This window comes from Corticium candelabrum, chromosome 1, assembly GCF_963422355.1.
Source record: "Corticium candelabrum chromosome 1, ooCorCand1.1, whole genome shotgun sequence".
Taxonomy (NCBI): Eukaryota; Metazoa; Porifera; class Homoscleromorpha; order Homosclerophorida; family Plakinidae; genus Corticium; species Corticium candelabrum.
Genome location: NC_085085.1, coordinates 9,570,379 through 9,598,133, shown reverse-complemented (window position 1 = coordinate 9,598,133; position 27,755 = coordinate 9,570,379). Strand labels below are relative to the sequence as shown.

At 40.1% G+C, this 27,755-nt stretch overlaps 1 protein-coding gene across 1 annotated transcript; it reads right to left on the bottom strand.

Moving 5' to 3' along the window:
* On the bottom strand, positions 1-27,556 carry LOC134191471 (condensin-2 complex subunit D3-like). Its single transcript, XM_062660091.1, has 30 exons — positions 27,339-27,556; positions 27,184-27,269; positions 26,612-26,687; positions 26,470-26,553; positions 25,648-25,844; positions 21,574-21,914; positions 21,337-21,454; positions 20,735-20,821; positions 20,604-20,673; positions 17,775-17,877; positions 17,634-17,722; positions 17,450-17,565; positions 10,962-11,077; positions 9,970-10,083; positions 9,842-9,916; positions 7,449-7,557; positions 6,684-7,390; positions 6,202-6,395; positions 4,743-4,847; positions 4,622-4,691; positions 3,702-3,786; positions 3,439-3,648; positions 3,254-3,313; positions 3,104-3,188; positions 2,916-3,046; positions 2,215-2,486; positions 505-557; positions 337-445; positions 248-281; positions 1-187 (listed from the first exon to the last, which is right to left on the bottom strand). Exons 2-30 carry the CDS (start codon positions 27,214-27,216, stop codon positions 152-154), a joined length of 3,879 nt encoding a protein of 1,292 aa, XP_062516075.1. The 5' UTR covers positions 27,217-27,269; positions 27,339-27,556; the 3' UTR covers positions 1-151.
* Positions 27,557-27,755: the final 199 nt, after the last annotated feature.

The window sequence follows — 27,755 nt, the reverse complement described above, 5'->3', positions numbered from 1 at the left end:
TATACTTACTAGCCAGTCCTCTCCTCGTAATTACCGCTACAACAGTCATGATGATTCCGGGGGGCAGGTCAACGCAGAAAGAGCAGATATAGTCATACGTCTTACAACGTAACTTAGTAAAAATACGTAAACTATGCCAGCCTGGATAAAATCACTTTCCGTGTCTTCCATCCGTAGCAACTGTCTTCTGCAACATACTCAACATATATTACTAAGTTCATGTCAGAAGACATACAGAAATGCCTACCGAATGCTTTACTTTCCAAACAGGATTGGGATGGCTGCAACATAAGAAATGAGACTCTTCGATCCCAGAACAGTTTAATTCTCGCTTACGTGTCTTTTGGGTAGTCCATAAAGAGGATGGATTGCCGGTGATCAATAGGAGATGGAGGAAGTGCCATGCTTGGTCTTGCAAGAGCACGAAACGAAATGCTTGTAAGATCTATGAAAATTATGTAGTACTACAGTGATAACAACACAACGAAGGAAATACTTCGATACCTCCCTGAGGTGTACTGGTAGCTCGATTGACTACAGCAGGATGGCCAGATTGCCTACACAAACTCACATAAACACTCATGAACGCATGCACGAACGCACGCACGCACGCGCACACACACACACACACACACACACACACACACACACACACACAAATGGCAAATGGATAATACAGAGCTGCCGTTAAACGGTAATGCCCCAGCCAGATGGCTGGGTTCCTGTTCACTAGGCAAGAACTATGAACGAGCACCAAACACACATACACACGTACGCACGCACACACACACACACACACACACACACACACACACACACACACAAACACACACACCCCTAAAAAAATCCTAAATGTCGGGAGCTGCTTCTCAAAAGTCACGCCCCCAGCTGTTAGGCTGCGCCCTGTGCGCTACTCAGGGAACTCTGGGCCTGCGCTAGCAACTCCTGGAGCCGAGCCAGGCACTTGCAGGAGCATCGACTTGTGAAGCCAACTGTGGTGTAAGCACCCGAAGTCTCACCAGGACCTCAGTGGCTGATGTCACGTCACAGCCGATGGCTGCTTACGACCCCAGTCAATGACCAGGTACTCATTTATACGCCTGAGTCGAGACAAGCAAAGTGTGTTAGTTTCTTGCTTAAGGAAATTATGCCATAGCTCGCCATCACTGTGACTTGAACTTGTGACCCTTCAAGGTCCCGGATGTAAACACTCCATAAGATAACTCTCTAACCAACTGAGCTATCGCACCACACACACACACACACACACACACACACACACACACACACACACACAAATGGCAAAATGGCAAATGGATAAGGAGCTCCCGTTCGTTACGGTTACGCCCCCAGCCAGATGGCTGGATTCCTGTGCACTACGCAGGAGCTATGGGCCTTGCTAAGCAATCTCATGGAGCCTGGCCAGGTATTCGCAGGAGCACCGACTGCGACGCCAACTGTGGTGTGGGCAGCCTAAGTCCCACCAGGACCCCAGTAGCTAGCTAGCTGATGGACTTTGTCGCAGTTGGGGGCCTTTGCCACCCCAGTACTCATTTATACTCCTGAGTCGAGGAAGGCAATTGTGTGTGAGTTTCTTGCCCAAGGAAATTATGCCATAGCTCACCATCACTGTGCCTTGAACCTGCAACCCTGCAAGGTCCCGGATGTACACACTCCATAAGATAACTTTCTAACCAACTGAGCCATAGCACCACACACAGACAGACACACACAGACACAGACACAGACACACACACACACACACACACACACACACACACACACACACACACACACACACACACACACACACAAATGGATAGGGAACTGCCATTATACACAATCACATGTCCTCCCCCACAGATGGCTGGGTTCCTTTGCACTACGAAGAAGCTATGGGCTGTGCTAAGCAATCTTCTGGAATCTTGCCAGGTCTTCACACGAGCACCTACTGCGACAACAACTGTTGTGTGGACAGGTGGCTGATAGACTTTGTCGTAGCTTTGCCACCCAGTCAATGACAGCTACTCACCTACAGTATACTCCTGAGTCAAGACAAGGAATCGTGTGTGAGTTCACCCCACACATCACAACACACACACACACACACACACACACACACACACACACACACACACACACACACACACACACACAACACTAGCAAACATGAAGAAATCAATCAGTACGAACTCATTAGAATCAAATACATACTCCTGTGAGGCTCCTTCACTAGTATGCTTTTCAATAGTTAGACCAGCCCCTTCGTGTAACTGATGGATCTCTGCATTCTCGCCTTTGCCCGCAGAAGTGAATTGTGTTGACTTCCTGTGTGAACCAAGAGCGGGACTACCACCGACCACACCTGGAGACTGCATTTTTCCAAAACAAGATGAACGAATAGCATCTTTTCGAAGCTGTGGAGCAATGCTTGACTTTGGCGTTCTCAGCAAATTTCCCATTGCTCTAGGTGTCCCGGGAGATACCTTAGAATTAAAGCCCACAATAAATCACACAGTCACTAAAAACACGCCTAATTACTTAATTCAAATCATGTACCGATAACTTTCTCAATATGGATTGCCTAAACTGCTTATTAATAGTCAGGTTGTTTAGATAGTGCAGCTCATAATAATCCAAACATTCGAAATAACCGATTACAAAAAAACTGCATTCCTACAAAGCAGCATGACAATAATCCTTTTAAACGAGTATACATTATTACATCAAAAACAATAAAGAACAATACAGAACTAACTTGTCTACATTACTTATAAGATGTCCGACAAGCAAGTATACAGAAACACTCAGTCATTGCAAACAAGTTAATCAAGGTGTACAAAAGTATTAAATAACAAAATATGTAGCAACTACCGGTAATGACAACTTGAGAGCAAATACATGTTAGTACCCACCATCTGAGCCGGGGAAAACCCAGCTCTGCTTGATAATTCAAGAGCACGCTTGGCTTCTTTTCTCTCAGCTTCAAATCGTCTCAAATCGAATTCAATTTCACTAGCCAACTGCCGATCAGCTGACATAATATCTACAGGCAACCTCATGATAACCACCTCATCACAAACAGAATGCAACTCAAACAAACCATGTAGCTCATCTTTATAATCTTTCAGCAATTCCTGTAAGTATGCCATTAGCTCTCGAAGTAGACAAGAGTGTGCTGTTTCAAGCTAACAAGAGTCATTCAAACAAAGTCATGTGTTACTGATTTAAGACACATATCTAGATCCCATACAATCTGCTTCAATGCAATAATGATCGGAACGATATTCTCCATGACAGTCTTCTTCACCAGCTAAAGTAAATCATAAAAGTGAGTCATGTAGTACTGTACTGCAATGGTTGAATTAACAACACATGCACTAGTCAAATAACATTTGTCAAAGAATACAGTACAAAAGTGACATTTCACAGTTTCACCTGTGACACTACTTTTGTTTTGGCTTTCGCCAAAGCCGTGGCAGCAGCAGGATTGTCTTCAATTACATCTTGCTCTTCATCTGCAGTAGATTTTGCTCGCAAAGTAGTCAGTTTAATCTCTGATGAGCAGAGAACGGTCAGCGTATCAGCAATTACTTCTGAGCTATGTTCATTCAAAGGAATCAAATCATCTATAACTCCACCCAACACCTAATGAAAAATTCACTCAAAGTACAACAGGACAACATTCAATAAGTTCATACATCTTGGCACAGTCTGGCTGTAATCCGAAAGCGTTGCTCATCTGTGACATTCTCCAGCAGGAAAGCATAAATTTCCATTCTGTCACTATAGAAAAACATCGCTGTAGCAATCATATAGCAAAAAACAGCTACGTGTATCAACACATGCAAAACCCAACTTCAGTTTGCATTCAGTCAATGCTGCAACATGCATAATAGTGTTCAAATATATTATTTTTCCCGTTTTTCCTGTAATACACTCCAACTAAAATCGAAACAAATTAGATCTAAGCTAACTAATTTCAGTTGGACAGTATATGCACCAAGTACTCTGCAGCAAAAACTAAGATAACACTTAGCTTTGTGTTGCACAGAAGAACTGAAGCAACAAAACATAAGTTGAAGAACTGCAGTATAAAATCTGAATACCAACTTGAAGTAAAGGCAAAATCATTAATCACTCAGTCACAAAAATATCAATATTTCCAAATCATATCTAAATCAACATACTTTTACCTAACCTTTTTAACAGTATGCATGACGGAAACCATAGTTTTTGAAGGACTGAAAAGATCTAACAACATTTTGAAAGTGTAAAAAAGGGAATATTAAAGAAAAGCATAAGTAACTATTGTTTGTCTACAAGACTTAGAATAGCCCAACTGTCATTTACATAGAAATTCTGAAGGACCAATAAAACAAAGATACTAACATATTAATCAATTCTACATGTACTTTACACATACATGTCAGCAAATTAGAATTTTCAAAAAATAAAGTGGCTGTGCAAACACCTGCCAAACTGTTACAAACTGGTGTGCTATCAAACATTTTAGTGCCAACAATGGCTGCACGAATAAATATCTCTACGAGTATGATAGAAGGCTTCAAGCCAATATTTCCTAAACTAAGTAATGTATCATAAAAACAAAAACAAATACGATTTTCGCTGATTTCCTCTCAAGCTGAACACTTTCTTCTCCTTCTCACTTTGCACGAATTTGTTGTAAGCTACAAAACAATTCATAGCAGCTGATGTTGCAAACATTGCAATCTGCTTACCAGGGTGAGAATTATAATCATTCAAGTGAAACACGCACTCAACAAAGTGGTGAAAAAACATCTCCGGATGACGAGAGTGCAGTAAACGCACCAAACAAAACTTGGCTAGCAAGAAGAACGTCATTAAAAGCCAAACACACAACATGCAACACACAAGAACCAAGAAAAGACAAAACAGTAATAAAATTTATCCATAATCTATACATGAATATATCACACCTGCTATTATTTTAGCATATCTGTGGTCTAAACTACCATATAAATTGTGAAGCAAAACGCTCCTGAAGTGGTAGAAATAAATAAATAATGCATGCCCAATGTAACTATATTTACTTCTTACAATACATATCCTATTTCAGATGTAAAAAGCTACAGACGTAGTGGGACACAAGGTTTCCCCAGAATTAAAATCAAACAGAGCGGATTATTAATATTAATACATTGCTATTAATATTAATAATATGTGGTTAATATTACTAACAGAGCTACTGGTGGTATATAGTCAAACAATCAGTAGAACAATTGATAATAAAAGTTAGATCAAACAATACGTCTAGCACAGACAGTGAAGAGATCTTCACCACAAAGTGGGAAGACAACCATGACAACCAAGTTAGATCAATTTCCCCAATGCCGCTTAAAGAATGAAATTAAATGCACGTTCACCTGTTAATGTCAAAACAAGACGGGTCTGAAGGCAGAACTTCACAGATCACATTGCAAAGCTGACACATGTATACCTACCCTATTTCTATTTAACATTCTCTCCACCTCTTAACGTGCCTTCTGTATGCATACAAATAGATAGAATGTTCATACTCGCGTAGAGTACTGAGATCCAGGAATTTTCTCACACTGTTGGCAAATACTTTAGGAGCACACCCTTAAATCCAAATAGTGTGGCCCACCCTGCTACAGGATCCTGAGGGAAACCCTGGTCCGACACCTGACACTACAGTTCCTACTGTTACTGCAAACCAATTGTGTTTCTTGAGCCTGAACGATGTATTTCACATACAAAGCAATTGAGCAATACACATATCCTACAGTTTGACCAATTTCAATAGCTCATGTGAAACGAAATGGTTTAGCAGCTAAGGCCAACTGTGACTCATTTTAAATTCATAACTAAGCTTTTAGTATTACACTAGAAGAACCATATATACTAATGGGTGTCACTTACAGTGTCAAACTACAATTCTGCACCTACCTAAAAAGCCCTGAAAAATATAAATAACAAAAATTGCTCCTTGTTTGGTGGAAACCAAACACCTGTTGGTTACATATAACACTAAACTCAGCTCAGTAGAACAATAAGACAACCAAATTCTTTTTGTGTGCATAAAAATGTAGCTACAGTACAGTGCGTACAACTGCATCACACAACAAATGACATCAAAAGGGAACAAAACAACAAGAAAAACCAAAACAATAAAACAAACATTTTGCATCAAAATACCAAATAGTCTTATGTCTTTGTCCTGGTCCACAAGGCTTGTGAGGAAATGAAAGAAAAGAGAGCCTCTCCATTTGACATAGTCTTCTTGTAGTAAGTTAGTCAGCAAAATGAGCGTTTGCCTTCTCACAAAGGGTTCACTGTCTTGGAGGCATAAAGTCATGTTCGACACATATTGATCAACTAGAGATGTATACCTACATGCAGAATAGCAATGTAGTCCTTGTAGTGACTGAGTACACTTTTGCAGTACTAAATTCCCAAATAAACATCAAAAAATTGTCTTACAGTTTATCCTAAAACAAGCAAAAATTAAGGAAAAAAACAACAATATTCTATCCAAAGACAGCTGAAAGCAATTGACAAAAGACAAATAACCAGTAAGAAAAAGCAAGTAAAAGTGCCAAACAAATGAGCAAGCCAAGAGTACTCAATTTCACCACGGTATCTAACTAAGAACTTCACAAACACATAGGTCGCTTTACCGAACACATAAGTCACTCATAACCACCATGACATTGTTCCTCACAACAGGATCACTATTCTCCTCCAGCTCGCGTGCCAATAATACAATGGACTCCTTTGCAAGTTCCCTGTTCTGCAAGCAAAGCTTCCCCAGTACAATAAAAGCATGAGCACGGCATTTACCACTCAGCACAATTCCAGCTGATGAACCATTTACTGGCATTCCAACAATTAGAGACTGAACCATGACACCTACATCATTGGCCAATAACTCTGGACAGCGTTGGGCTGCCTCTCCCAATACATACAAATATCGAGAAAACTCTTCATCGCCATCATCATGCAATTGAACTTCACCCATAACCACTTGCTTTATGTAATCAGCACACAGACTCAAGACTGGACCCACCCAGGATGACAATTGACTTCGACTTCCTTTCTTTGAAGCAGCAAGCTCTTCACTAAACTTTGTTAGGCATGTAAGAATAGAGCAAACCAACTCTGGAGAAGCCTTCATTTCCCTAAGCAAACTGCTGAGCTCTGTTCCAAGCTTTTCCATTCGGTATTCACCCAACTGACGAGTAAGGTGCCCCATCACATTGACAATCTGAGACTGAATACTTGACTTTGTTGACTGGCTTTCAAAGTGATAATAGCTGTTTAGTACAAACTCAACACTGATATTTGAACAATATGGAGCAATACAAGAAAGGATTAGCCAAACTCCCTGCAACAAAAGTGTTTCAATGCCAATCATTGTTACACAGTAACCAAAAACTAATTACAGCCATATCAAGTTTCTCATCTTCACCATGAGCTATAACAGCATTTACAAAGTCATTGCCAAGCTTTTTCTGACGTCCCCATGCAATGCAAGCTCGTTGAAAATACCTCCTACAAAACAAATTAATAAGCTGTAACACACATATAAATTTAAACTCAATATGACAGAACGAACACAAAGAATAATAGCAGGGTTGCCCCCAGCATACAAAAGGCACGGCGCTCTGCCATGCCCTTGGCTTCCACTTGGTACAGGCCCGCCATGCTTTGCTGTATGAGTAGGCAGTGATTAGCTATGAAGACAATGGACTTGTATTTGTATTTTGAAAAGTGGGAAGTTATTTCAGGCTAACAAGTAGTTCCTGGGATGCTTGGTTTGAAGATAAGACCAATTACGACAAAGACTGCCATATGGCATAAACATCATTGTAATACAAGTACTCGAAGATAAACAGTGGTGGTCTTGCACTCTGCCCACTATTTAGGTCAGTATCTGATGGTAACGAACAAAGTCTGTAAATGTCTGGCCTTCCTATCCTATATAAAGGGAGGTTCTCAACTTCTTGAGGTCTGGAAATTTTCCCACTCGCATTAATCTAACTATCATGTGATCAAGCACAGTGAACTAAGTCAGAGAGCAAACTTTTTTAAAAAAAAGATAAACCACTTTGTTCCTTTTGTGCCTGAGCATTCTGTGACAACAGTTTGTGGCATCTCAGCGTAAGCAAACCTGCATCAAAGCTTTTGTGGTCTGACCATAAAATTTGGAATGGGCGGGACCAAAATTTAATTAAGGTGGGCGTGGTTATTTCCGCCGTGCCTTCAAAAAATCCTGGGAACACCCCTGAATAGTGACTATAAAGCATCTACTCAGTGTTCCAGCTATGTTTCTTGAACAGAGTGCAATGACTGCCTCACTCTGAGTGCACCCTGTCCCTTTGTTAGCAAGTCATGACTAATTAATTATTAAACAAGCAGAAACTACATCAAATTAACACTGTGACACAGTCCCCAGCACTATACATAGTGCTGCCTACTCTGAGACTTGAAGAAACAGCAAACCCACAGCAAACAACTAGAGCATGCTAAAAGGAGTCAAGCAAAGAGCAAAGCTATATGTAATAGAAAATAGATGCAGTGTGATTTGCAAATATGATCTACAAAACTTCGTTTATGAAGACATAACGGTATTTCAATGTTTGGTATGTTGTGACAGTAGATAATTAATATTTACCCCAATACCTCTTCTAGTCACCATTGTGTCTGTCCACCACAGAACAAGCAACATAAAAGCTCGTTTGTCAGGTAACTTAGAGCTCGATTGTTATAAGCGGATAAAACACCAAACGTTTCCCAGCACTTGAGTTAGTGCTAATAACTATTTAGCATAAAAGAGTCCTCACTGCCTTTCATAAGATCGTCTCTAACTGCAAACTAAACTGTGAATAAAAGACTCAGATGCTACATCCCTCTAAAGCTCTCCCAACATTCGTGCACCTTTGTGTACATTGCATGATCTTGCACTCTGACGTTCTTACAATTGGCCAATTACTTCTGATGATTGTTGAACCTTTCACATGCAATTTGCCTCTGACAAACACTTTCTTTGAAAACATATAGAAGTTCCTTCACTTTCAAGTTTCTAAGATCAAGTTTGCAAAATAAGGTACTTACAGTGTGCACAGAAACACTTGTTTGTAGCTTAACAGAGTGGAGTGCAAGAGTAGCTGCTTGCACCATTGTAAAACATGACAGATATTTGTTTTTTGCCTACTTGAGTCTACCATTTGTCAACGAGAATGCAACTTTGAACCACAAACAAGGTCTGTAACATTTCAAAGACAAGTTTACAGTGTCACCGAAAGTATTAAGCAATGGGTAATCCTTTCTGAATGACTACTGCATCCAAAAGTCCTAATTTATAATTGCAACTGCAGACACAAACTGATTTCTTCAGTGCAAAGTTCAAAAGTCAAAAGACAAGGTGCCAAGACTACTAATTAGCTGTCGTATAACAGAACCCCACACTCAGCGTTCACAACCCAATTAAGAGAAATAGTCATGCCTTGTTTAAGCCTCCCAATTAAAATTACTGTTCACAATCAAAGCAAAAGCAAAGAATATTAAAGAATTGGAATTATTATATATAAAAATTAAACAATTTAAATCAATTGGTGCGACATGTTACAAATGTGGTAGCTATTAAAATATTTCATACACACGGTAAAAAAACAGCATGAAAGTCTGGATAAGAGGCTAGTATTCTGCTACAATAATTGTCAAATCCAGACCTCTCAGGCTCATGTCAATTTAGAGATATGCAAATTTGAAAGTGAGAATTCTAGCTGACCTACATGTATTGCACAATTACACATGCATACAAAGCACTGCAAACCTCAATTGCCAACCATCATCACTAGCTACTATATTCAACAAATTCCAAGCAAGTTGGTGTTCTACATCAGATAATCTAAGCAAAGAAAATTGCATAAAAGATGCCAATGCTCCTAACAAACATACTACTTTTTTGCTCCAATGACTTTCTTCATAATCATATTTTCCATCAAGTCCAAGCATTTCTCTTGAGCAGTGGTTTCACAATCAACAACAACAGGTAGTACAGCATCCAGCCACAAACTAAATAAAAAACTGTTTAACAAATTAAGCAACAAATTAAGTAACGCAGTCTCATTGTCACATTGAAATAAATAACCCATTACTCACTATACTGTGTGCACCCACAAATTTAATCTTACCCTTTTTCATTCTTACAATAATTGGTGGATGATTAATGATAAAGGTTATTAATGATAAAATATACTTAACCACTGTCTTTCATTATATCCACATCGATGTAACAAATTGCAACCATTATATTAGACTATACCAAGTTAACATAAATTTGTTGTTGCAGCTGTTATTCATATGTAGCTACTTCTATTCCAGTAGTGTCAGATTTGACAAAGATATTTCTTGACCTGTCTGCTCACTAGCAACCTAAATCTTAAATATGATATCAAACTAAATTTTAAATGACATCAAACCAGTTCATTTCGTAAGGTACATGTACGGATAATTTGAGAGTTGTAACTTCAGGCAACTACTTCACAATATGTGCAACCACCAAATAAATTAGTAATGAAATAGTATACATTAGGCATGCCTGATCAATAGCTTTCCCAAAGTAAGTCTGACACAACTGCTAGTATTTCTGATATCATCTGCAACAATCTTCATTTCAAGTTCAGAAATTTGATTGTCCTTAGACTTATGGCCATTTTCCTTAATGCTGTGCCGATTACATACAAAAACCAGACACAGCCTCTAAAACAGCTATAGGGAAGGCCAGGGTGTCCCTGTGCCCTCCTGGAAGTACATGTATACCACTGTAGATATCCTAAACTCAAGTAACATATAACAGTGAAAATATGCACAAGTTTATGACGTTTGCCATTAACGTAGTGTTCAACAAAGCAATTCAGTATTACTGTAAATGTAATGCCAATATACAAAACCTTTGTAGTTTCTTGTTGTCCGGCAATACCATGAGTAAAGAGGTGATGGATGAAAGTGCTTGCTTCCTAACAGACAATCCGGGATCCATAGAACGATGACAAAATACAGCAAGCATCTAAATATTAAAGCAAATATTAAACAAAACATAAAGTACAAGCTACAAAAAATAGCACATCTTCCGTGACCGATGAAATATCCAATAGCAAAACAGCTTCTAAAGCCTACAAAATCAATCATATTAAACTTTCAATGACGGAATGGCACCTTCATTAACTTATATTATCACCAGACTGAAATATATCATAAAGACACAACACTGAGTTACAATGAAATTAACTTATTCAAATTCTTTAATTCATCCCTTGACCCTTGATTTCTCAACAGCTGCCACGAGTGATTAAAGGTGCCTGCTCACGAATTCACAAACACACACAGACACACCTACGCAAACTTGAAATCTTGTCTTTATCTACACATTTACCATTGGCAGTTGAGATAGCTTGCTGTTGAACGACAAGTGATTTCTCAATCATTTCGCTGTGGCAGATGACCCAAAAATGGGTCTGGCACTTCAAGGCCAGTAGCTATTATGCACGATAGGTGCACAATCTGCATTGTGGCTGCATCTGGCACCTCCCTGTGGCTCTGACTTTCGGATGCCATCATGATAGTGCATGATAATGCTCTGGTTTCCACCCATTTCCGGATCATGTGCAACAAGAAAACGATCGAGAAAGCACTTTGCCGTTCAACAGCAAGCTATTCAAGATGGTAAATAGTAAAGGTGTGGATAGAGAACCAAATACACTTGTCATTAACTTTCTCGAGATGTCTACAAGTAGCAAAGCTGCCGTACACGTGGCAAACAAGAATGCGATTCGCATTTCTCTTTGTACTAGGGGGAAAAGGCTGTATGTCATATAACATGATTCACCCTAAGATATTCGCTTGCTCTGCTTCATTAGGACACAACTTGAAATCGTGGCACATTTTCAAGTTTGTGTGGGTGTCTGCGCATGCGCAGTGAATTGTGAGCAGGTACCTTTAAACTTAATTTCAAAATACAGAATACACAGTATGTGTGACTACTGCAAAGCCTCTCAAGTGGAAAGTGTTCCAAGATTTATCTTCTTCAACTCCAAACTCATTGCCAAGTGCACCTCTGCCAGCCACACTTCTAAACATGAGCATGATGTTATCTGCATTATCAGCTGCAAACAAATCAATTCCGGTACTTTGCAATACTGGCTGTATCTGCCAATAGCCAATAACCAATACGATTATCAGTGAAACCATAAAGGCTTACTGACACGCAAAAACCTAACACTATTTTAAATTTTACATTTGATAGTTCTAAAGATGTACATACTGGAAAAAATAATTTACATTTCAAAAGCAAGGTTTCTATGAAAAAATTGCACCATAACGTGCTGACATAAAAGTGAGAATGGATGTCACATTAGCACAAAATGTTTTGATGACTAGCTCAGTCAGTGAACGTAACAGAGCAAGCGGCTTTAGTGATGAAGATGGCAGCACTCTCAAGAAAGCTTTGCACGATCATTCCCTTCACGAGGTATGGTCCTTAGCAGGCAAAACACCATAGTTTACAGCTAGTCAACCTCCAGAATCGCTGTTGCATGGTGGTTTGAAACGATCTGTGTTCATAGAACCTTCAGTATCGTATGGAGTAGATGCTGGTGATGTGGAGAATGGCTCGGAAGATGACGAAAGTGAAGCCATAGAAGAGGTGAAACTGTCTGACTTTGAGTCTGTCGCGCGTGAGCCGCCATCGCTGGTAGCACCCAAAGACGAGCAAATCGAACGACTACTTGATTTATCGTGGCATTTTGTCTAGGTGTACAACTATGTAGTTGTGGTTGCTGACCTCTGGTCATAATTGTGGGTGTTGCCAGGACGTACTTGAAAATAATTGACAAATATTGCATCACTGTACACCCAGGATTCTCTGGCATCTTCCTAGATGTGTGGCTTCTGCAGACTGCATACAGAAGGACTATAGCATATATTGCCTAAAACTGATCCTCCTCCAATTCACGAGAAACAATTCTACCAACAATGCTGACATTTAACAATGGATTTCTGTGCTGCACAGGAGATATACAGATATACTTCTCACCATCAAATAGCAAGATGGTGTAAACTGGCTGTCATGCCTCTTATCAGCAGATTCTGTACCACCATAGAAATTGTTCAGTGGCTCATAGTTATAATCAATTTAATTCATCACTATATGCAAACTTCTAGAAAGTCTAAATACAACCTACTCTCTGTCTTTCACGTTTTTGTATGCCAATTTCGTCTTTCTTGGTGTTTCCAACTGCCCAGCCTTCACACTGTCTCAATCAGTATGCACAGCATTCTGTTCAATTTCGGTGCCTGGTTGCCAAAACTAAATTGCTTGCACAATCCTGGTTCATCTTTTTCAAAGCAGTCTGCTCAGAAATAACGACTACACAAGACGAAAGAATCACTTGGGGCTTCCCAGCGACGTCTCGTTTGTCTGACTTTTCCACCCACTTTCACCTTTGTTCGTGGTCTTCTGAAACCAAAACGAGCCTCACACCTTGTTTCACGATATTATAACACCCAACTGCAACACATCGTCTAACCATTCTAACCCTAGCATACGCTCGAGTCTTGTGTGTTACCTATTTCCTTTCCGCTAATGCGACATCCTTTCTCACTTTACGCCATATGTACACGCCCCGAATCTACTGCTTGAAACCAGGTGCGATCAACCGGAAGCACATTACGGCACAATTTTCTTATAGAAACCTTGCTTTTAAAAAGCTAGAATTATGTTTCCCAGTATATGCAGCTTAGAACTTAGAATAATTTTCAATTTTTTGTGTGTCAGTGGCCCATAGTTATAGGGTATTCTCTCTCAGACTCTTCATACATTTGAGGAATAGCACTGCAAACGGAGAAGCAGCCAAAATCATCCACATTGATCTACATTGATGGTGACTCTTGACTTGTGTATAGCATCCTCTTCATAGGCTGAAGACTATTCTCTTTCAAGTGCATTGATTGTGCCTTTATAGTGTTCTCTTGCCAAACCCAATGGCAATTGACTACCTCTCAGTCATCTGTAGTTGAGAGCCATGCATTCGTTATAACTTCTCATGCCGCAGATCTGGAACTTCAAGGAAACATGACATCAGCTTCAGTTTTGACGAGTAGTGCTGTAAAGAGAATGGAACGGGTAGGAAACTAAAACGTTTTTACATTGTCATAACCCTAACTCTAACCCGCCCACAAGCTCTGCTTTCAAACCTCCCTCAAAGCCTACTGACTAAAATGGTGTAAGTATACTCTGGAATGTTATCCAACTGCCTCCCTTTTTAGCCTCGAATGCAGAATCCACGCTCAATTGAATGGATATCTAAACAAACTTCTTTCTCCATTCCCGGCATGTTTAAGACAAACTTTACAAGTCCTCGGCATAGCAATGAATGTTAGATATCTCAAATCAAAGTTCAGATTGGCTAAAAGAGTCGTAAACTAGAACACACTAAAGCAGAAGTTGATGTTCCTCGAACTTCCAGACCTATGCGCACAAAACTTGTAGCAAATGCCTCTAATGTTTTCCTCTCATTGCTACAATGCTGTACCTACTTTATAGCAAAAGTGACTGTTCAAGTGTTGTCTCCAATTCAGTGATTTGATATTTGAAATTAAGCGATTTGACAATTGGAAATAAAAACAAACCGCATTTCAGAGCTTGCCTTCTTCTGGCTGTCTACTTCCGTCAGCCAAGTCAACACAAATCGCGAGTACCAAAATACTCAGTTATTGGCACACAAAAAAAACTTGTATACGCAGCAGCATTGCCACAAAAAAGGCAACAAAGAAAGTGTGTCTTCACACATACAATTTCCAAAATAACTATTTTGTCACAAAGCACTCTGTTGATGATCAGACTCTGAGAGTACTGTAAATATCTTTCACAGAACAGCAAAATGATTGAATGCGTACGTACTTCTAAACTAAACATGTGTAACATAATGTGTACAAACAAATCAAAGTTTGAAGAGTAATGCATCCTCATACTGTCTAATCTGCCTGTAGCATCTATGTAAAGTGAGCCCAACAAAAGATGCATGATGATGAAAGTGCAATAATGTATCTGCCTGTAATGGCTTTTGGCCTGCAATGGCCCTGCATGCTTGATTACCATTCAATTCCCAACATCATCACTTTTACATTGCTTGGTCATGTTTGCTGAAGATGAGTTTGAAACAGCAAACTTTGGCCAGTATTCCACTGTTATCATAAACAAAGCTCCAAGAGTTGGAAAAGAAATAGAATTGCACTCATTCAGAACAAGTATTGCAATAGTGAACCAACATCTCACAATGGTATATATCAATAAATTTCTTCGCTGACTTGCTCTCAGTATTGTCACTGCTGCTAGAGATCAAGAATTTTATCTCAGAAACAGAGGCAGGCACAATAATGAAACCTATATCAATCGCAATCTTTCATTAAGAGTTATTACGTCGAACCAAGTTGTTTAGATATGACAGCTATGCACCACTCATGAAGGCATATAAACCAGTCTTCCCTCTAACAAAGTCAACATGTGACATTTTGTAAAGCACTCCTGACTCCCGCCTCAATTATAAGGCCACTGCGGCTGGGTTACCATTATGTGCACAGGGCTTTGCCCACGGTGGTCAGAGGTGGTTGGGCTCGACCATATCAACAAACACCAACCATGACGCCGCATGTTCCGACCACCACTATATATTTTACCTAGTATTTTACTTTCTCCAAGCTAATGAGCATTGGAAAGAGAGAAGTTTGTCGAGCACTTTGTTCACACTGTGACAAAGTGGCAGACCCGCCATGCTATGATACGAACTATAGTAGGATCTATCGCTCAGGGCACTAGGGTGGTGTGAGATCCAATACAGCAGTCTGCATGTCAGCAATGAGCAAGGCAAGTGTGCATCAGATCCCGGAACTCGCAATGATGCAGTGCCAAATGACAATGTTGGGCTGCATATAGACTTTGGTAGATGTCGCGTATTTCTCACTTTGGAGAATAGTATGGCATTGGGAACTAGTCAGCATGTTCCAGCTAAAAGTGTAAACGACATGCTGATGCACAGCTTCTTCCCCAGTCACCTAAGTCTAGCTCTGGCAGTACAGCAACCGGCATGGATTGTCCGGTTGCTGACGTTATTCATCTCCTCGGGACGGTTGGCCTCAGAATCCCGGGTTGGCGTCTGTGACAATGAGGACACATACATCCTGCGGTCCAGTACTCGTGCATTGTAGATAATAAGAAAAAAATTGTGAAAAATAAGAAATTCCGGCTGAACAACCCTGATTATTACTTATGTTACCTAAAACAAGGAATTTTCATAGCGATGTTAAGCTAGGTTTACAATATGACGCTGATAACGCCCACAACGCTCGCGAAGACGCGGAGTAGGTGTCAAAATGATGACGCTGACACTGTACCATTTACAATATAATTTGATGAGAGTCAGCAACGAGCCTCTACACGCATGCTCATCATAATCGCATACAAAAGTCTGTGATTCGGTTTTCATTTCCTGAGTTTTTCCCTCACCAAGTTGTTGCGGAGACGCTTCCACATTATTTGACAGCCTGATGCTGGGAGCTTGGTTGTTTGGATACGTTTTTCCAAGCGTTTTTCTTGCGCCTCTCATCTCCAAGCTACCGTAACTTGATCTGTTGCAAGCAGCTGTACCTACACGTATACATTTTCGGTAGGCTTCTCTTCCATAGTTTACTTCCGGTTATTTCACTCCCAGATTTGATCACTGATTTGTCGACAAAAGGCACGTGCTTCCAGTAGACACTAGAACACTTCCGGTTTGGACACTAGAGTTGAACTTGAATCAACTCAAGCATCGGCAACACTGACGACGCTCAAGACACGAGGTGCAAGTGTTTACAATATGACACCTGCCTGAGCGTCTTCACTAGCGTCCTCGCCAGCGTCATATTGTAAACCTAGCTTAAGATTATAATTTTTAATAGCCACACTACATAACTATGGTATTCCAAGCAAATGCAAAAATACTAGCACACCAACAGCTTCTGAGCTGCTTCAAGATCCCACACAATATCTTAGAATTATTCCTTGTCGATAAAATCCATTATCCACTTAGATACAGCAGTAAAACGTATGCACGTGCCCACACACACACACACACACACACACACCGCGCCGCTTTGGTCTATGTGCATTTTAGGCACTCAAGAGGTATGCAAATCCACCGCAAAAGACAAGCACAAAGAAAACCTGAGTGACACCATCGAATGACATCTTGTACCCGAGAAACTCTTATCTGCACACACACACACACACACACACACACACACACACACACACACACACACACACACACACACACACACACCAGCAGACTGCCATATGCCCCTGGTGTACATGCATAACAAGTGACAAATTCATAAGCCATACCTGTAAAGCAGCCCTTCGTACGAATAACTTCTGATCTTTTGTTCGCCTCACTAACATTGGCAACACAACACTAGCCCTGTGTGACGCCAAAGTATCCTCAATATCAGATGATAAGCCTTCAACAAATGAAAACACATGGTGAGAAATTCACTTACGTCTCTTATAAAAATGCCTACTTTAATACCTTTTTGGTACAATAAATTATGCAACTTCTGTCTTAAAGTATCATGAGTAGCACACAGACCAACACTTGAAAGAGCTTTTGATCTTACACTAGAGTGCAAACAATAATTATATCCATACATCATCTTAAATCTTAATGTACCTTGAAGAGCAATCAGAGCATCGATCTAGGAGTACAGTGATCAAGTGAGCAGATGTAACGGTCTCCTTTTCAGAAGCTGTAAGTGAGCTTCTCAAAATTTCATCTGCAATCCAATACCAACAAATCAAGAATTGCTGATGCTGCTACCATGTGCATCAAATGTGTGTGCATGAGTGTGTGTGTGTGTGTGTGTGTGTGTGTGTGTGTGTGTGTGTGTGTGTGTGTGTGTGTGTGTGTGTGTGTGTTAATTGTCTGTGTAAGTAGTGCCAACATATTAATGACAAATAGCATCTCACAAACTGTTTGTGTCTCTCTATCAAAAGAACATCATTAAAAAGTGGTGTTGGATGTGTTGGCTACACAGAATCACTTGTTAGAATCAACACTACCACAAACTCACAGTTCCAAACGTTAATTATTGTATGACAACCCCTAACCCAGGAAATAGTATTTATGGTAGAAATTGACACCCATCCACCTGCCCCAAACAAGTAAAATATCAGTGGAGAAAGTGCCCCGTGTAACCAGTAAATTTGTAGCACCTGACGATCACCTACTGACACCCCCTGCATGTCCACCCTACACCAACACACAGGAAACACTTGCTACACATTGTTTGGCAAATAATACTAAACAGTACTATGAAATTGTAGGTGTCAAGTAATTCTGTAAGTGTCAAATAACTCTATTGTTTGACATTCATTATGCTATGGACACATCTATAATGGACCATTGGAAATTTTGTTTCAACACAAGTCTTGCGCTAGCTTGATTCCTCCTCTTCAACTTGCATCAGTGAGGTTTGCAAAATGTCCTCTTGAGCACCTTTCTGTACCAATGCAATAAAGAAGCTCTAACAACTGCAAATTATTGCCTTATCACTACAATGGAGCTGCCCTAGCATGTCTTGTGATACTCCTGGACCAAAGTTTGCTGGTTGCAGTGGAGGGGGACAGCAGTGAACAACCACCTGAAAGCTGTCGCATGTCCTCATTTCACAACGTGAGCCAGCCAAAAAGACCTATAAGCAGTGCTTAACAGTTAAAAATGGCAGGAGTGTAACGAATCGCTCTCCTGACCCGACCCCAGGAGAGCTAGGAGAGTGATTAAGTTTTTCAACATTTCGTGTTATATACGTGATTATATGCTACTCTAGCAATTATTCGACCATGATCTCACAAGGCATGGAAGGTGCACACTTGGAATTGAATGTCACATAAATAATATTACTATTGATAAACAAACAACAACACAATGATTAAACTGTAATCAAGAATGTGGACAAATGCACTGAAGACATTGACAGGTCACTCCTAGCTAAAACGACTGTAGTACCTACGTGATATTGGTTGTCTTTGTGTACAACACGCTTTAGGCACGTGCTGCACGTGCGTGTCTCTGCCAAGTTGCTGCAGTCTCTCCATTCGCATTGACCTGGCCAACAGAAGTAGATAATGAGAAAGTTCAAGCTCCAGGAGTGCTCTTTAGATCTTTATTGTTAATTGTATTGACGTAAATGGTGTCAGGTATACATCATTGTATACATCCAGAGTACAGAGACTGCCACTGTCCAGTAATTAGATCACATCTTTAAAGATCATTAGTGGTTGCAGATATGCAGACGTCTTATCGCTAGCCGCTGCTATTTTGATGCCAACGATTTCCACTTTTAGAAATGTGAGGTTTAGCAGTTTCGAATGATACCAAGGATCATCTCTCCAGAACATCGCGTAGCGAAGCTATAGGGAATTTACGATCGGCCAGGTCTCACTAACTTAAATGTCTAGCGAAAAGACTCAGGAGAGCGACAAATCGCACTCCTAGTACAGGTTTCAGGCAAATTATTGAGCGAGAGCAATCGCACGTCTCAAAAATCATGGTCTGTATAAGACGGGCTATGCATACAACTGATTGAGAATGACTGTCATGTTAGATTGCTGGCAGTTTCCTAGTTTAGCAGAAAGAAAAATTCCTTATTGACTAGAACTAGCAGTCTTCACAATAAAAACCTACCCACTAATATCAACCGGCTTCTTAGTACACAGTACCCTCAGTACTGCAAATGTTTGTTGCACATGGTGGGAGGGAGAGTGGGAGAAGAGAAGAGAAGAAAGCAGTCTGGAGACAGCTCTATTGTAATAACTTCGGAAATAAGCAGTGTTCATCTTAATCGATAATACCTGCGCTCATTAGAAACAGCAACAAACATAAAGGATAAACCAAGTAATCAATAAATGCTACGATACGTAACATAGAAGGAAGAAAAGGTGAAGCTGCTCAATATTCCATGAGGTTCAACAAATGAAAAGAGCAGTCTCACGTAGCCAGCCCCTTTCCCGCCACGTTCTACTTCCAGGTAAAGTATAACGCAACGGGAAAGGTTCTGGCTATGTCAGACTATAAAAAGTGATGCAAGATCAAGTCTGTTTAATGTTGATCAAACTGTCAGCAATTGAATTAGAGATTTAGATAAGTACATGGAAACAAAACAGCAAACCATAATTTAGTTTTTTGCACTACGACATTACTAAATGATATTATATAAGTAATAGTCACTAAGTGACCACACAGACAAAGCAACTACATTTAGTTTGGGTAAACTAAAAATCAACTTATCCTGCCCAATGAGCAATTCCCCTAAAAAGTTAATTCTGAAGCTCTTACACTATTATTATATAACCCATCTATAAATCAACTCAATTTTAGTTGCTTATTTGCAACTAAAAAAAAGTGCATCATAGAGTATATCAAGTACAGTGTAGGCTGTATGGTAGTGTATGCATATGTAAATGTATGTGAAAATGTGCTGGGTAAATGGCTGCTTCAAACCATTTCTTGTCAAACACTCCCCGGTTGCAAGACCAACAATTACATAGAGAGCCATCATTCTATTAGACACCTGCACAATTTCATTGTGATATATGAAGTCGTGCAAATTAATTACAAATATCTTAACCAACCTGAGAAGTTTTTGCTAATTTGCATATCCAAGACACAAGTCCACAAAAGCAGTCGACTGGAATTTGCTTCATTATATGACATACAGCCTGTACAAACAAGTACCATTGACTTCAAACAATTAACTTAGCCAATTTACATAAATTTTTTGCAAAGACCAAACAGCAGCTAACACAACCTTAACACAAAAATTTAGAGCAACTATTGCAACATTATTTTGATACGTAAGGATACACCTGCTTATACATCAACAACCAAAATAATCAACAACATTCTGCTAATCAGACAATTGATAGCTATATGTACTAGATAAACTGTTCAACTAATGATATAAATGCAATTCAAACCAGTCAATATTAGGGCAAGTCAACGGAATAAAATAATGATCATCACCATCTGTCCCAAGTTCCGAGGCCATACCAGACCAGATGGACGTGTCGCCATTACTCGCATCCACCTACGAATTTTTGAAGGAAAAAGTGTGGCAACCCTGCTTAATTAATTAAAATGGATCAAATGCTCATAATAAAAAATTAACAACAAAAAACATTTCATGTACCAAAAGACATACAAAATTGCTGCTTAATTAGTAAGAGTTTTGAACCTGGGTTACTTTCAGCCGATACTCTGCTCTGTCTGCTACACGAATACACATTTGCTGCAAAAGAGTTCTTGTAGCAGTCTGTACTCCTTCGTCACCAGCATGAGCCTGAACAACATGGCTGCAAACACAAAACAAAACATCAAGCAGTGTAAAATAATAATATCCCTTAGTGCCTAGTCAGACTACATAAGTGTAAGAATGGGTATAGCTGAGATTGCAAAAAAGAGTGTTACTCACCAAACAAATTCTGCTGTTTTGTCCTTTACTTCCAAAAGGCTATGAGGTATGGTTACTGATGATGTAACTAATCGACCACGGTGCATCAGCAGCAAGTTAGGTAGCAGAGATCTAAAAATTGTGATCAGAGATTGTGCAGTCGAACCGTGACGTGACTGCGACAAAGAGTCAAGACCAGCAAACGCCAGCTGACAGGGTGACCACATGTTGCCAGATGAAACAGCAAAATCAGGGTGAATACTGTTTTCACTTTGAGTGAGAGACACAAAGATTTCAATCAGTTTGTGAACAGTTTGGGTATTGTCCTGCAGAGATGTTTCACTCAACAACAACACAATATCCTATCAAAGGAAAGTACAAACAACAATTAAAAAACAACACTGAATATCATAAAACAAAATAAAAACTATGCCCCAAGTCCCAAAGCCCCTCTAAATTGACTATAATTTCAACCTTCTCTTCGAATTTAAAGTGTATATATATATATATATATATATATATATATATATATATATATATGTATGTATGTATGTATGTATGTATGTATATATAGCAAAGTACAGTAAAAAGGAATATAAATCACAGATGTTGGCCTATGATCAAATGTTGAGAACATCCAGGAAATGGGTTTATAGATACAAGATAAAGGAGTGGAGTCAGTGACTAATGAGACTCTCTAGTTCTTGATTCTCCTTGTGGCTTTCGCAAACATAACAATAGATCATGCCAGCATATGTCTTGCGTGACGAACATCATATATGCAGACATCAGCAATGTTCCTTCTAATGATGCACTAAAAACCCTTCCAAGTAGAGAGTCTGAGACAGTGCTAAAGCCAACCCAATGGTCATGCTTCCATGTCAGTTGGTAATCAAGTAACATATCCAAGATCTAACCTAACGAGAACACCAACAGTAATGCCAGCAATCATAGAACCTGATGCTTGCCTGTTTTGTAGTCAACAGCAATCAAAACACCATACTGTAACTCAAGAAAATTCTAAAATTCATAATTTTTCCATTTGACATTTGAACATTTCGTCAGATTTTTGTTTTCACTTACGCGAATGAGCAGTTTAGACTGCTACTGCTATGGTAATTTCTGGCAAGTAGCAGTTGTAACATCTGACAGTAAGCCAACGTTCTCTTGCCCTTCAAAATATGATCTCATCTCTTTGCCTTTATTGTGGGGATGTTCCCAGTCTTTAACAGACCCTCTCATCGAGCCGTCATGCCCCAGGCTGTATACGTAACAAGTTCTCACGTGAACATTGGAAGCAATCTACTCGGCAAGCAAATATAGGCTTAGCCTTGGTACACCGGACTGCTTTCTGCACGTGATGAGAGAAAAGTGAGAGAAGAGAAGAAAGAAAAGACAAATGTAAAGTGCATTCACGAATTAGAGCGACTGGTGGAATGTAGGGTACACCCTAAGGTGTGGCATAGTGCTTGTGTAAACGGATGTTATGTTGTCACAGGAGGCAATTAACTTCTATGTTTCAGAGCATATGGTGTCAATGACAAATTACGTAACTATATTGTTACGTGAAGTGTACATATGAACGTGTTGCCTCTGGCTGCCTCGCTGGCTTGAAACGCAGTTTGCTTCATGATGCAATGATATCCTAAAAATTGTACTTTTGCTATAACCCATGACAACAGACCTGGACGTTTCTATGCGCTCACTGGTTGTATGTGTCAGTTGCCTCTTGTAGGAAAAGCTATATGTACCAGATACATACACTCATTCACATCTGGCTCAGGGAAGCGTCTGGAAACCACAAGACCTTGACTAATTTGACCATATCAGAACCAAACTGTCCAGCCATTTAGTGCATTCTTGAGCATTGATGACATCACTATGAGGACTCTGACCTTCCTACTTCCTCTGACCTACAGTTATGCTGCACAGCACAACACAGGGATTGCTGGGTTTGCGATGCAAAACATCAAGCGCCTTGTAGAGAAGGGCTAGCAAACGTTACTGTGGAAAAGTGGGCAAACTGCGTGAGGCACGTACATGAGCAGGTGGAAGCATTACAGGGCAATACACAGTGTGTTAGACGACGTTGTAGAGGAGATGGTAATTGAAGTTGGTCCTGAATCAGAAGATTCGTCGTCGTATGAAACTGAAAGTTCCAAGGATGATCATGAAGACTAGAAACGGATCCTAGACGCACTCTTTCTTAGCTAACCGACACCCCAACTGGGAAGTTTACTGTGTTGGGTTACTGTTAACAGCCTGCTAGCTATAACAATTATGTACTTGGCTTTATGCAATTAACCCTGATCCTACCTTAGTCCCGCCTTTCTCTGCCCCCTAACTCATTAAAATACAGGAAATTGGCTCTATTAACTTCAGTTACGTCTCTGTAGCCCAAGGGTGAGTGTAATTAGATCCGGCAAGTGAAGAGCTTTCGATTGATACCAATATCCGCCCGGAGGGCAACACACTTGTCACGCAAATAGCCACATTCCACCAGTCTCTCTAATGCGTGAACACACTTTAGGTTGGCCACTCGCCCCGCACAAGGAAAGTAGTCTACTAGAGTTGTCCTTGTAGAGCCCTGTTACTGCACATACAACCATAATATGATACACACATACCAATTACCGTATTTGCCCGTAATAACGCCCTGGTCGTATAGAAAAGAAACAACTTTTTTCTGGACGTATACTAGAGCATGGTGTTATTTTGGTCCTAGGCGTATGCATGGTCGCAAAAATGCTGTCATTTGGCCAGTCATCATCTAAATACTTGAAGACAGAAATACCACAAATGCTTGCAATTATCCACTCGCAAGATCAAAGGTACTGGTATCCGTACAGCATCAGCATACATGCAGAAACTAAACACTATATGTATACACATGCAAACAAGAGTGGTCAGCCTGAAGCCCGTCAAAAGCATCAGGGTCGATAATTGCAACGAAGACATGAGTCTAGCGGTGAGCACTTCCACTCAACACTGACACCAGCTCATCAAACGCACACAGAAGAAGACAAACTCAATGTCCCCATTTTGTTTTGTCTGCGCATGCGTATTTGGGCGGACTCGATGACAATCCGGGGAATGACAAGGGCGGAGAGAGAGTCCACATGAGCGTTTTAGGGCTAAAAGTTCTGACCTGTCGCACATGGGCATATATATACACGGTTTTCGTTTACAAGTTAACCATTAATTAATATGATCAACAACCATCCTACAAGCAGCAGGGCTCAAAAATTGGTCCAACTAGATGTCATCATTTGACAAGTTTTCAAAAATTCTAGGTCGGCAAAAGTTTAGGGTGCCGTGTTGATATCAATCATGGGGTTTAGTGTTACCACCATATTTTTATAATTTTGCCTTCCATTAGAGGTTCTGAGCATAGATATTGTTACAGATATTTTGCTCTCTCCACTTCCTAACATGCTGCCTGGACACAGATTTCATGCCTGTACTTGCTCGGAATTGATCAAGAAATTTTTCCACCCAGAACACTGGCTAGTCTCAAACTTCTAAAAACTGGCTCGCGCACTCCCAGTTTCTTTATCTGGGATTTGAGCAATTTACGCTGCTGATGTATACAAATTATGCGTCATGTTTCAGTACATTACAGCTATGCACCTGCCTATTGAGACAGCCATGACAAATTAGCCTTCGTAGAAAACTGGCTTTCGCCTACTACTCATCCCTGCTAGCTAGTCGTCATTTGACGACTTAGATTACAACTTAGTCATCACTTGTAAAAAATTTACTTGTCAAATGACGACTTGACGACCTATTTTCGAGCCCTGAATTGGAGCTCCGGTTTAATGGTTTCCACAACATTTGCAGAACAACCAACATGTGCAGTTAGTTTTGCAATAATGCCGCATGTCGAAAGAAGGTTGCAATGCAACTTGCAAATCTAAGACTTGACTGTAGGACTAAATGCTAAAAGTCCAGCCCCAAACTTCCTATCTTGGCTGTAAAACGCTATACAAATCATTGCACTAAAACCCACAGTACCAACTGAGCACAGCTGTGACCATACTGTATAACTAAATTACATGCTGGACTTTTGAGTAGAACTAGTTGTACTAGACTTACCTCTAACAAATGACATTGTAACATTTGGATACGTCTCATCTCTAAAGTGGAAGTTTGACAATGAAGTGTCTCATAATTCCATGCACTGCTTTCCTGTGAAACCAGATTTTGAGATGAACGGTCATCCACACACTGCACCTTCTGTTTGTTTGTCATGCCAGCTTGCCTGCCTCGTTTTCGTTGAGTACGATTGATAACTATAAAACAAAACCTAAACTGTTACAATTAGTTTAAATACAGTATGTGACAAATCCAGCTCAATAAAACATGCACAAATGACCGCACGAGCATGCGCGCGTGCACGTGCACACACACACACACACACACACACACACACACACACACACACTACCACATTCCTTCGCTGTACATGCACACTGAGACATAACAAGAGTTTACTGTATCTTTCGTCCAGAACTTGACAAATTGTATGGACATTAAATAATTTTATGGAGCAACTTTGAGAAAACAATCCCTTGAATTATACAATACTCATGTCTGAGTGCTACGATGTCTCTATGACAATTCTGGCTGACAACATAATAAAAGCAACCTGTCATAATCCTGTCATTTTCAAAAGATGTATGTAATATGTTAACCAAACTCGCAACACACATGTATGAAAACCTTGATAACAGTTGAGTGCAAAGTCATTTTCCGGCTGCATGCTAATTAAATGCACCATAATTGCACTATATATGCCCATTTGAATTTTCAGACATCTCAAACAATATAAGTAACTACAGACAGACTTTACGCTTAAAATGAATTTCAAACCATTATTGCCAGCCCTAAACAAACACATAACCATCACCAGGTTACCTTGAAAGTGCCATTGACTGTAGTTCAGTAGCTCTAAACATTTCTCAAAAACGAGTGAATGAAACACTTTAAATGCACTGCTTCCTAAAAACAGCAAACAATGTAATCATTAGCAAAGCAATTTACCCATTAACCATCTTACCAGGAATTCGTAGCATTGACACATAAAGACGAGCAGCCAACAAAGCTGACTCCCTCTGAGGTCCACACTCAGTCTTCTACAAGTCAAATAATTTATTCTACATTTATAGTACAACAACAGCCTCCAATACAATTTTACATACAAAGGTATTATAATGGGATTTTTGAGTTTGGCGCGTTCAAATACTAGTTCTGGAACTCGAATTGACATAGGGGTTGTTCGTACTTCGTGTTCAATTAGAACTGTCAGAAGAGTTCTAGCAGTTCAACCATCTGAGCTGGAATTGTTGAACTGTGGGCTTGGCAGTTCCAACAATTCCAGTAAACTGCAACTATACTAGTATTCAAACGTCACTCTAACGGTGCTTTATTAACTGAAACCCCTCTTTCTGACTGGCACTTGCAAAATAGCGTCTTAAATAAACAATTTAAATAAATGATAAATATAAACGTATGTGGCCGCGTTAAAGGTGATTGCCAAAGTCTAACATTCGACCACGCCCCTTAACACTGTGATAGTATCGTTCTCTATCAACCAGCAAATTTGTCCAGAGGCAGAACATTATCATATACCTTATCGCAGTTTGAGACGAAACAGAAGACCATAGCTGTCAATCCCCTAATGTTCACTTCGCAGGAATTCAAATCTGCCCAAAATCCTACTCCAAACCGACAAATGCCAATGACTTACCGTTGACATCCTTCACACAAAATCAGGGAGAACTCACTTTGATGGACAACGTCCGTTTCCTGTTGTGTCCAGAACGTCAAATCATCAACCGTCTTCGTGAGAGGCGCGACTAGGTAATTTTCATTTTCTAGCGCAGTCTGAAACTCGTCCGGCCACGTAGTGTTAGAATCTGTTAAATCTGACGACCATATGTCATCAGTCCAGTCATCAAGCAGAAGGTCCAGACGTAGATTTTGAAAAATCTGCGAAGTTCGCGCCAACGACATTCTGTTCCTTTAGTAACGCGCGTTAATACACACCCTTGGAACACGGAGTTTTGTCGCGCATACTCGTGTGTGCAAATGTACATAGAAAGATATTTTGTAAATGTTGTGGAGAAACCTCAGGAGCGTATTGTGGCATGGGCTAGACTGGACTATAGCCTCAATCATTTGTAGGCGTTGTAAAAAATTGT

Coding starts and splice junctions, on each gene's coding strand:
- LOC134191471 (XM_062660091.1), bottom strand. CDS start 27,216: ATGGTCTTCTGTTTCGTCTCAAACTGCGATAAG. Junction 26,688..27,183: donor TCGTCTCAAACTGCGATAAG/GTATATGATAAT, acceptor TTTGACTTGTAG/AAGACTGAGTGTGGACCTCA. Junction 17,723..17,774: donor TGCTCTGATTGCTCTTCAAG/GTACATTAAGAT, acceptor TTTGCACTCTAG/TGTAAGATCAAAAGCTCTTT.